The 12,569-nt window shown below is 45.1% G+C and overlaps 1 protein-coding gene across 5 annotated transcripts in view; it reads right to left on the bottom strand.

The window, feature by feature from the left end:
• Positions 1-12,569, bottom strand: part of cadm1a (cell adhesion molecule 1a) — a 418,595-nt gene that overhangs the window by 74,816 nt on the left and 331,210 nt on the right. For all 5 annotated transcript variants that reach the window (XM_071327384.1, XM_071327376.1, XM_071327368.1 and 2 more), the window contains one exon: positions 6,850-6,996. In XM_071327384.1, coding sequence (XP_071183485.1) covers positions 6,850-6,996 — 147 coding nt within the window. The remainder of the gene's footprint in view (positions 1-6,849; positions 6,997-12,569) is intronic.

Consider the following 12,569-nt stretch of genomic DNA (forward strand, 5'->3'; position numbering starts at 1 on the left):
CAGAGTGTTCTTGGGAAAAGATCACAAGAGATCAAGGCGCCCAGTCAAAAGATGAGATGCCCTTGACAGCCAGCTGTGGGCTTGGTATTTGGTGCCCCAGCGAAACAGAAAAACACGAGGCGCGATTTATGCATGCGATGGGGGTCTTGAGGACATGGCTGAGTGGCTGTGTAGGTGTGTGAGGAAGAGTTTGTGTTGGTGCAAAGGGAGGGAGGGACACAACATTGGATGCGTCAGAGATAGATGGGAGAGCTTCCGAGGACGTGGCTGCTTCTCTGTGTCAAATCAAATCAAATCAAATCAAATCAAATTTTATTAGTCACATACACATGGTTAGCAGATGTTAATGCGAGTGTAGCGAAATGCTTGTGCTTCTAGTTCCGACAATGCAGTAATAACCAACAGTAATCTAACCTAACAATTCCACACTACTACCTTACACACACACACAAGTGAAAAGGGATAAAGAATATGTACATAAAGATATATGAATGAGTGGTGGTACAGAACGGCATGGCAGATGCAGTAGATGGTATAGAGTACGGTATATACATATGAGATGAGTACTGTAGGGTATGTAAACATAAAGTGGCATAGTTTAAAGTGGCTAGTGGTACATGTATTGCATAAAGATGGCAAGATGCAGTAGATGATATAGAGTACAGTATATATACATATGAGATGGGTAATGTAGGGTATGTAAACATTGTATTAAGTGGCATTGCTTAAAGTGGCTAGTGGTACATTTATACATAATTTCCATCAATTCCCATTTTTAAAGTGGCTGGAGTTGAGTCAGTATGTTGGCAGCGGCCGCTAAATGTTAGTGGTGGCTGTTTAACAGTCTGATGGCCTTGAGATAGAAGCTGTTTTTCAGTCTCTCGGTCCCTGCTTTGATGCACCTGTACTGACCTCGCCTTCTGGATGATAGCGGGGTGAACAGGCAGTGGCTTGGGTGGTTGTTGTCCTTGATGATCTTTATGGCCTTCCTGTGACATCGGGTGGTGTAGGTGTCCTGGAGGGCAGGTAGTTTGCCCCTGGTGATGCGTTCTGCAGACCTCACTACCCTCTGGAGAGCCTTACGGTTGTGGGCGGAGCAGTTGCCGTACCAGGCGGTGATACAGCCCGACAGGATGCTCTCGATTGTGCATCTGTAGAAGTTTGTGAGTGCTTTTGGTGACAAGCCGAATTTCTTCAGCCTCCTGAGGTTGAAGAGGCGCTGCTGCGCCTTCTTCACAACGCTGTCTGTGTGGGTGGACCAGTTCAGTTTGTCCGTGATGTGTACACCGAGGAACTTAAAACTTTCCACCTTCTCCACTACTGACCCGTCGATGTGGATAGGGGGGTGCTCCCTCTGCTGTTTCCTGAAGTCCACAATCATCTCCTTTGTTTTGTTGACGTTGAGTATGAGGTTATTTTCCTGACACCACACTCCGAGGGCCCTCACCTCCTCCCTGTAGGCCGTCTCGTCGTTGTTGGTGATCAAGCCTACCACTGTAGTGTCATCCGCAAACTTGATGATTGAGTTGGAGGCGTGCATGGCCACGCAGTCGTGGGTGAACAGGGAGTACAGGAGAGGGCTCAGAACGCACCCTTGTGGGGCCCCAGTGTTGAGGATCAGCGGGGTGGAGATGTTGTTACCTACCCTCACCACCTGGGGGCGGCCCGTCAGGAAGTCCAGGACCCAGTTGCACAGGGCGGGGTCGAGACCCAGGGTCTCGAGCTTGATGACGAGTTTGGAGGGTACTATGGTGTTAAATGCTGAGCTGTAATCGATGAACAGCATTCTCACATGGGTATTCCTCTTGTCCAGATGGGTTAGGGCAGTGTGCAGTGTGGTTGCGATTGCGTCGTCTGTGGACCTATTGGGTCGGTAAGCAAATTGGAGTGGGTCTAGGGTGTCCGGTAGGGTGGAGGTGATATGGTCCTTGACTAGTCTCTCAAAGCACTTCATGATGACGGAAGTGAGTGCTACGGGGCGGTAGTCGTTTAGCTCAGTTACCTTAGCTTTCTTGGGAACAGGAACAATGGTGGCCCTCTTGAAGCATGTGGGAACAGCAGACTGGGATAAGGATTGATTGAATATGTCCGTAAACACACCAGCCAGCTGGTCTGCGCATGCTCTGAGGACGCGGCTGGGAATGCCGTCTGGGCCTGCAGCCTTGCGAGGGTTAACACGTTTAAATGTTTTACTCACCTCGGCTGCAGTGAAGGAGAGCCCGCAGGTTTTGGTAGGGGGCCGTGTCAGTGGCACTGTATTGTCCTCAAAGCGGGCAAAAAAGTTGTTTAGCCTGTCTGGGAGCAAGACATCCTGGTCCTCGACGGGGCTGGTTTTCTTTTTGTAATCCGTGATTGACTGTAGACCCTGCCACATACCTCTTGTGTCTGAGCTGTTGAATTTCGACTCGATTTTGTCTCTGTACTGAGACTTAGCCTGATTGATTGCCTTGATTGCCTTGCGGAGAGAATAGCTACACTGTTTGTATTCGGTCATGCTTCCGGTCACCTTGCACCTTGCCCTGTGTGTGTGTGTGTGTGTGTGTGTGTATGTGTGTGTGAGTGTGTGTACACTCATGCCTGAAGTCTCTGAAGTAGACAGGACTTGGGAACTTGTTGCAAAAGTGTGCGTACATTAGGGCTATACAGTATGTTTGTGTGTGTGGGTGTATATCCAACCTCTTTAAATTAATGTGTGTGCGAGTGGAGAGTACTACACTGAACAATAAAATAAAACGCAACATGCAAACATTTCAAACATTTGACTGAGTTACAGTTAATATAAGGAAATCAGTCAATTGAAATCAATTCATTAGGCCCTTATCTATGGATTTCAAATGACTGGGAAAACAGATATCCATCTGTTGGTCACAGATACCTTAAAAAAAGGTCCCACATGTGAAGAAGCCAGATGTGGAGATCCTGGGCTGGCGTGGTTACACATGGTCTGCGGTTGTGAGGCTGGTTGGACGTATTGACAAATTCTCTAAAACAACGTTGGAGGCGGCTTATGGTAGAGAAATGAACATTCAATTATGTGGCAACAGCTCTGGTGGTGCTGTTGCCAGATAATGTGCACAAAATTTGATTGAAATATGCTTTTTGTGCATATGGAACATTTCTGGGATCTTTTATTTCAGCTCATGAAACATGGGACCAACACTTTACATGTTCCGTGTATATTTTTGTTCAGTATAATAACATCAGTAGCAAATTTTAGGATAATTCTACTGAAGTACTAGTACACACGCTTCAAAAACTCTCGACCACTTGTACACTCCATTCTGGGTTGGCTACATGGTCTTTTCCCCGCCCTCCGTTCGTCAAATCTGATCTCTACTCCTCCTTTCCTATAGGCAGAAACTCAAACAGGAAGTACCCGTGCTAAGGTCAATTCAACACTGGTCTGACCATTCGGAATCCATGCTTCAAGATTGTTTTGATCACCTGGACCGAGATATGTTCCGGGTTGCCTCTGAGAATAACATTGACGTATACACTGACAAGGTGACTGAGTTCATCAGGAAGTGTATAGGGGATGTTGTTCCCACTGACAATTAAAACCTACCCAAACAAAAAAACGTGGCTAGATCGCAGCATTCGCGCAAAACTGAAAGCCCGAACCACCGCATTTAACCATGACAAGGTGACTGGGAATATGGTCGAATACAAACGGTGCAGTTATGCCCTCCATAAGGCAATCGAACAGCAAAACATCAGTACAGAGACAAAGTGGAGTCGCAATTCAACGGCTCAGACACGGACAGTTGAAGTCGGAGATTTACATACACTTAGGTTGGAGTCATTAAAACTAGTTTTTCAACCACTCCACACATTTCTTGTTAACAAACTATAGTTTTGGTTAGGACATCTACTTTGTGCATGACAAGTAATTTTTCCAACAATTGTTTACAGACAGATTATTTCACTTATAATTCACTGTATCACAATTTCAGTGGGTCAGAAGTGTACATACACTAAGTTGACTGTGCCTTTAAACAGCAACCCGAAACGTTTGACCCACGTTAAACAATTTAAAGGCAATGCTACTAAATACTAATTGAGTGTATGTAAACTTCTGACGCACTGGGAATGCGATGAAATAAATAAAAGCTGAAATAAATCATTCTCTCTACTATTATTCTGAAGTTTCACATTCTTAAAATAAAGTGGTGATACTAACTGACCTAAGACAGGGAATTTTTACTAGGATTGAATGTCAGGAATTGTGAAAAACGGAGTTTAAATGTATTTGGCAAGGTGTATGTAAACTTCCGACTTCAACTGTATGTGGCAGGAACTCCTGACAATCAAAGGGAAAACCAGCCACGTCGCGGACACTGACGTCTTGCTCACGGACAAGCAAAACACCTTCTTCACCTGCTTTGAGGATAACACAGTGCTATCGACGTGGCCTACTCCCGAGGATTGTGGGCTCTCGTTCTCCGTGGCCGACGTGAGTAAGACATGTAAGCGTGTTAACCCTCGCAAGGCTGCTGGCCCAGAAGGCATCCCTAGCCGCGTTTTCAGAGCATGTGCAGACCAGCTGGCTGGAGTGTTTACGGACATATTCAATCTCTCCCTATCCCAGTCTGCTGTCCCCACTTGATTCAAGATGTCCACCATTGTTCCTGTACCCAAGCAAAGGTAGCTGAACTAAATGACTATCGCCCTGTAGCACTCACTTCTGTCATCATGAAGTGCTTTGAGAGGCTGGTTCAGGATCATATCACCTTTACCTTACCTGACACCCTAGACCAACTCTAATTTGCATAACGCCCCAATATATCCACAGACAATGCAATCGCCTTTGCCCTATCCAATTGCAGTTGCCCTATCCCATCTGGACAAGACGAATACCTATGTAAGAATGCTTGACTACAGCTCAGCCTTGAACACCATAGTACCCTCCAAGCTCATTAAGTTCGGGGCCCTGGGTCTGAACCCCGCCCTGTGCAACTGGATCCTGGACTTCCTGACGGGCCGCCCCCAGGTGGACCTCCACTATACTGATCCTCCTCCTGTTCACCCATGACTGCGTGGCCACGCACGCCTCCAACTCAATCATCAAGTTTGTAGACGACACAGCAGTAGTAGGCCTGATTACCAAGAATGACGAGACAGCCTACAGGGAGGAGGTGAGGGCCCTGGCGGAGTTGTGCCAGGAAAATAACATCTCCCTCAACGTCAACAAAACAAAGGACCTAATCGTGGACTTCAGGAAACAGAAGAGGGAGCACACCCCCATCCACATCGACGGGACCGCAGTGGAGAAGGTCAAAAGCTTCAAGTTCCTTGGCGTACACATCACTGACAATTTTAAATGGTCCACCCACACAGACAGTGTGGTGAAGATGGCACAACAGCGCCTTTTCAACCTCAGGAGGCTGAAGAAATTTGGCTTGGCCCCTAAGACCCTCACAAACTTTTACAGATGCACAACTGAGAGCATCTTGTCTGGCTGTATCACCGCCTGGTACAGAAACTTCACAGCCTGCAACTGCATGGCTCTCTAGAGAGTGGTGCGGTCTGCCCAACGCATCACCGGGGGCACACTGCCTGCCTTCCAGGACAGCTACAACACCCAATGTCACAGGAAGGCCAAAAAGATCATCAAGGATATCCACCCAAGCCACGGCCTGTTCACCCTGCTATCATCCAGAAGGCGAGGTTAGTACAGGTGCATCAAAGCTTGGGCCGAGAGACTGAAAAACAGCTTCTATCTCAAGGCCATCAGACTGCCATCACTAGCTGGCTACCACACGGTTACTCAACCGTGCAACTTAGAGGCTGCTGCCCTATGTACTGTACATAGACATGGAATCACTAGTCACTTTAATAATGGAACACTGGTCACCTTAATAATGTTTACATACAGTTTTTTTCATTTCATATGTATATACTGTATTCTACTGTATTCTAGTCAATGTCACACCGACAATGCTCGTCCTAATATTTATATTTCTTAATTCCATTATTTTACTTAGAGGCCTGTGTGTATTGTTGTGAATTTTTAGATACTACTGCACTGTTGGAGCAAGGAACACAAGCATTTCGCTACACTCGCAATAACATCTGCTAAATATGTGACCAATACATTTTTTATCTGATTTGATTTGATTTTGAAGTGGACCGAAAGATTATTGTAGACTTGATGACAGTATGTGTATGTGTGTCAATGTAGAACTACACTGAGTATACCAAACATTAGGAACACCTTCCTAATTTTGATTTGCACTGCACACTTTTGCCATCAGAACAGACTCAATTCGTTTGGGCATGGACGGGCCAGGTGTCCATGCCCAGACGGGCCAGCATTCCACAGAGAGATGCTGGCCCATGTTGACTCCAATGCTTCCCTCAGTTGTGTTAAGTTGGATGGATGTCTTTTGTGTGGTGGACCATTCTTGATACACACAGGAAACTGTTGAGCGGAAAAACCCAGCAGCGTTGCAGATCTTGACACAAACCGGTGCGCCTGGCACCTACTACCATACCCCATTCAAAGGCACCTAAATATTTTGTCTTGCTAATCCACCCTCTGAATGGCACACATACGCAATCCATGTCTCAATTCACTCAAAGCTTGTAAAAATCCCTATTTAACCTGTCTCCTCCACTTCATCTACACTGATTGAAGTTTTTTTAACAAGGGACATCAATAAGGGATCATAGCTTTCACCTGGTCAGTCATGCCATGGAAAGAGCAGGTGTTCTTAATGTTTTGTACACTCAGTGTAACAGGCCTATCTATTTCCAAGGTGTGTGTGTGTATGCTTGTCTCTGTGTGTGTGTGTGTGTGTGTGTGTGTGGGTGAATGTATGCCTGTCTGTGTGTATGTGTGGTACTCACGTCGGACGTCTCTGAAATAGATTGTCTGTCTGTTGGGGTTGAGGAGCTGGATGACCGAGTCGTCGTTGTTCTTCACCCTGCAGCTGATGACGGCCACGTCTCCCTCCACCACCGCCACATTGTCCGTCACCAGGTTCTGACTCTGGACTGCAGGGCACAGACAGAGACAAACACTCATCATTACAACTGGCAGGCTGTGTGCAGTATAGTTTTTCAAACCAACGAGCCAAGCCAAGCCAAGCCAAGCCAAACCAAGCCAAGAAAAACCAAGCTGTACTTAACCTGGTTAGACATCCACCATAGTTGCTGGAACTGTGCTAAAAAGGTGTGAAAATATAATATCTGAGTGAGCACAATTTGGTTTGTATGGAATGAATTCAAGTATTACTACCTTTTGATATTATTCCCCTACTTGTTGGAGATCAACACCAACATGTTATGTATACCCACTTAAATCAAAATAAGCCCTAAAGTGCTCTCTAAAACGCCAAAGCAACCGCAAAGAAGAGTGGGGAGAAACCCCAGCAGAGTTAGGTGACAAATTATGTACTTGCTTCTTCAAGTCAGCGTGTATTAGGGATTAACACGGGTAACCACTGGAAGCGTCACTACAGATGCAGGTTTGGCACAGCTGGCCGCGACCGTGTGTGTGTGGGGGGGGGGTGGCAGGACAGGACCGAGTTTGGGAAACCCTGACCTATATGATAATTTCAGGCACCATTTTGATTTGGACAGCATCATCACGATGCTTTGAGACAAGCGTGGGGAATCTCCATTTGAATATTTGGTAACAATTTGGCTGGGGAAATGTTAGATAAGTTGAGGTGAGTGCTAATGATTATCTTTATTCTAGTTTGCTCATGTACAGTGCCTCAAAATGATTCAGACCATTTGACTTTTTCAACATTTTGTTACGTTACAGCCTTATTCTAAAATGGATAAAACATTTTTTTTTAAATGCTCAGCAATCTACACACAATACCCCATAATGACAAAGCGAAAACACGTTTTTGCAACATTGTGCAAATTGATACAAAATAAAAACAAAAATACCTTATTAAAAATACCATATTCAAACCCTTTGCTATGAGACTCGAAATTGAGCTCAGGTGCATCCTGTTTCAATTGATCATCCTTGAGATGTTTCTACAACTTGATTGGAGTCCACCTGTGGTAAATTCAATTGATTGGAAATTATTTGGAAAGGCACACACCTGTCTATATAAAGTTCCACAGTTGACAGTGCATGTCAGAGCAAAAACCAAGTCATGAGGTCAAACCAAATTGTCCGCAGAGCGCCGAGACAGGATTGTGTTGAGGTACAGATCTGTGGAAGGGCACCAACAAATGTCTGCAGCATTGAAAGTCCCCAACAAATGTCTGCAGCATTGAAGGTCCCCAAGAACACTGTGGCTTCCAGCTTTCATAAATGGAAGAAGTTTGGAACAATCAAGACTCTTCCTAATGCTGGCCACCGGGCAAAACTGAGCAATCGGGGGAGAAGGGCATTGGTCAGGGAGGTGACCAAGAACCCGATGGTCAGTCTGACAGAGCTCTAGAGTTCCTCTTTGGAGATGGGAGAACCTTCTAGAAGAACAACCATCTCTACAGTACCCCACCAATCAGGCCTTTATGGTAGAGTGGCCACTCCTCAGTAAAAGGCACAACACAGCCTGCTTGGAATTTGCCAAACTGCACCAAAAGACTTTCAGAAAAGAGATTCTCTGGTCTGATGAAACCTAGATTGAACTCTTTGGCCTGAATGCCAAGCGTCACTTCTAGAGGAAACCTGGCACCTCTATGGTGAAGCATGGTGGTGGCAGCATCATGCTGAGGGGATGTTTTTCAGTGGCAGGGGCTTGGAGACTAGTCAGGATCGAGGGAAAGATGAACGAGTCAGGATTGAGGGAAAGATGAACGGAGCAAAGTACTGAGATCCTTGATGAAACCTGCTCCAGAGCTCTCAGGACCTCAGACATGGCGACGGGTTCACCTTCCAACAGGACAACCACCCTAAGCACACAGCCAAGACAATGAAGGAGTGGCTTTGGGACAAGTCTCTGAATTTGCTTGAGTGGCCCAGCCAGAGCCCGGACTTGAACCCGATCAAACATCTCTGGAGAGACCTGAAAATAGCAGTGCAGCAACTCTCCCCATCCAACCTGACAGAGCTTGAGAGGATCTGCAGAGAAGAATGGGAGAAAATCCCCAAATGCAGGTGTGCCAAGCTTGTAGCGTCATATCCAAGAAGACTTGAGGCTGTAATCGCTGCCAAATGTGCTTTAACAAAGTACTGAGTAAAGGGTCTGAATACTTAAGTAAATGTGATATTTCAGTTTTTTTATTTGAATAAATTAGCAAACATTTCTAAAATCCTGTCTTTGCTTTGTCATTATGGGGTATTGTGCCTAGATTAATGAGGGAAAAAACAATTTAATACATTTCAGAATAAGGCTGTAACGTAACAAAATGCGGAAAACGTCAAGGGGTCTGAATAATTTTCCGAGGGCACTGTGTTAGCTGATAAAAAACATTCTGGTCAGAAACATTTAGCATACACTTGATTTAGGCTACAATTTTGCATTATTGATCTATTGACTCACATAGCAGCCTTTAATAAGCTATTTTCCGATCGTCAGTCCCACTGAAACCCAACATCCTGACTCACATGAAAATTCCTAATTTTATTCTGTAATCCATAGGTAGCATTATCAAAGCACGTCTCGCGTATGCATGTCAAAATACCGCTATAACATTTCCCCCACTTTTCTGCATTGTTTCATATTGCTGCCCATTGAGAGCTTCGGTATTGAATTTGTGATCAACAAACGGTATGAGGGTAGATATGGATACATTTTTTTTTTTTTTTTTACAGAGTTGGTCCCCGTTAAGACACCTTGCTATTTAAACAATTTCCTCTCTTTATCGCCGTTATTCATGAGCTGATCTGCTATCTGCATAATCATCAACTACATTTTACCAAATAGGAGATATTCATTGGAAGTTATCTAGCAAGCTTAGCAACTTTGGTCATTTTACTTTTGTTTGACTGCCGTTACAAAGTTTTTATGATTCGACAACGCTATGGCCTGCACTCTGGGCGTCCTGAGCACGCTCTGTATCGAGATGGCCTACTGCTGAAATGCACTGAATTAATTGAGGAACATGATAACGCTCTGAATTTATCAACGGCCTGTTTCACAATTCACAACAATGTAATTGGCGATGAAAGTTACGCTATCACTACCAAATATCATTTTCACTTGCTGTGAAATCTTTACATACCGGTGCAGCCAAGACGGCAATGTGGCAATCTTATTTTGGGAGAACCCTGAGTGACCATATCTTGGTTTTAAATGGGCACTTCCAATTTTTGCAGTATTTCCTGGATATCTGGGGATAAATCTGAATCATTCCTGTATTGAAAATTGGTAGTTTCAGGACTCCCTAGTGTGTGTGTGTGATGGCTCCTGATGGCTGACCTCGTGTGTGTGTGTGTGTGTGTGTACGTGTGTGTGTGTGTGTGTGTGTGTGTGTGTGTGTGTGTGTGTGTGTGTGTGATCCCAGACCGTATCACAAGCCAATAGAAGACTTCATAAATCAACCGTGGACATGCACCTGAAAATCTCCCCGTAAATCTACTTCGAAACCAAAAACACGCACATGTACACACTTTAAATGGATTTGAGCTACTTCATTAAAGTCAAGAGAGCGAGAGAGAGTGTCTTTGATTTTCATCATCTCCAAGATTCATCTCTTGCCTCCTGCGTATCTCAAAAAAATAAAAAAATAAAAAATACATTCAATATTTATTGTTCCCTCCCCTGGGAGCTAATAAGGGGAACCTGAATGGACCTGCAACACATCAAATGCTAATTTACATGTCTTGTTGTCAGGGGAAGAAAGCAATCGCCAGGATAGACAAACAGGATTTAAATCAGCCTGTCAAACAACACCCCAAACAGCCCTGAAAATGAACCTCGCCAGAAAAAGGCACACTCCCCACTTGTAAGAAGCGAATTCAGCCTACTTTTCAATAAGGACCGCCATTATTGGAAATATGCTAATATGCTATGGTAACATGCTAGGGTAATATGATATGCTAATATCCTACACTAACACTGTTTCTTCAGGATAAAGGTTACCCTGCAGAAGGTTAAGCATGGAAGGTAACTAATGCAGCGGATGTCGCCGTGGCAATGCTGCTAAATTTAGTATCCTACTACAGTGGGCTAGGAGTTCAAACCATGGGAGGTGTTCATTCGGTTATTTGTTCTTCCTCTGGTGAACAAACACTTGAACACGAGTCGTGAGGGGGAATAATTACGAGGGAACATGCTCATTAATGACAACATCAAACGTACACAGACGTCACCCAGAAAATGTCAACGTTATCGAGTCACTACCAACAGCTACAGTAGCATAATCTGGATTGCAAATTTACTTTTAAATCATAACTGTAAGTCTAATATATCACTGTGTTTGTTTCATGAAAATAACTCAAAATATACACAAGTATGTGGAAACCACTTCAAATTCGTGGATTCAGCTATTTCAGCCACATCCTTATTTTTTATTTAACTAGGCAAGTCAGTTCAAAATAAATTCTTATTTACAAAGACGGCCTACCCTGGCCAAATCCGAACGATGCTGGGCCAATTGTGCCCAATCACAGCCGCATGTGATACAGCCTGGAATTGAAACAGGGACTGCAGTGATGACTCTTGCACTGAGATGCAGTTCTTTAGACCGCTGCGCCACTCGGGAGCCCGTTGCTGACAGGTGCATAAATTAGAGCACACAGCCATGTGACAAACATTAGCAGTAGAATGGCCTTACTGAAGAGCACAGTTACTTTCAACGTGGCACCGTCAAAGGATGCCACCTTTCCAACAAGTGAAATTTCTGCCCTGCTAGAGATTTCCCGGTCAACTGTAAGTGCTGCTATTGTGCCGCCGAGTGCTGAAGTGGGTAGCGTGTAAACATTTTATTTCCTCGGTTGCAACACTCACTAACGAGTTCCAAACTGCCTCTGGAAGCAACGTCAGCACAAGAACTGTTCGTCGGGCGCTCCATGAAATGGGTTTCATTGGCCGAGCAGCCGCACACAAGCCTAAGATCACCATACGCAATGCCAAGCGTCGGCTGGAGTGGTGTAAAGATGCCGCCATTGGACTTGGGAGCAGTGGAAACGCGTTCTCCGGAGTGATGAATCACGCTTCACCATCTGGCAGTCCGACGGACAAATCTGGGTTTGGCAGATGCCAGAAGAACGCTACCTGCCCCAATGCATAGTGTCAACTGTAAAGTATGGTGGAGGAGGAAAAATTGCTGGTTTTTGTGGTTTGGGTTAGGCCCCTTAGTTCCAGTGAAGGGAAATATTAACGCTATAGCATACAATGATATTCTAGACGATTCTGTGCTACCAACTTTGTGGCGACAGTTTGGAGAAGGCCCTTTCCTGTTTCAGCAGGACAATGCCCCTGTGCACGAAGCGAAGTCCATACAAAAATGGTTTATTGAGATCGGTGTGGAAGAACTTGACTGGCCTGCACAGAGCCCTGACCTCAACCCCATCAAACACCTTTGTGATGAATTGGAATGGCGACTGCGAGCCAGGCCTAATGGCCCAATCTCAGTGCCCGACCTCACTAATGGTCTTGTGGCTGAATGAAAGCAAGTCCCCGCAGCAATGTTCCCACATCTAGTGGAAAGCCTTC

This window comes from Salvelinus alpinus, chromosome 1 (genome assembly GCF_045679555.1).
Source record: "Salvelinus alpinus chromosome 1, SLU_Salpinus.1, whole genome shotgun sequence".
NCBI lineage: Eukaryota > Metazoa > Chordata > Actinopteri > Salmoniformes > Salmonidae > Salvelinus > Salvelinus alpinus.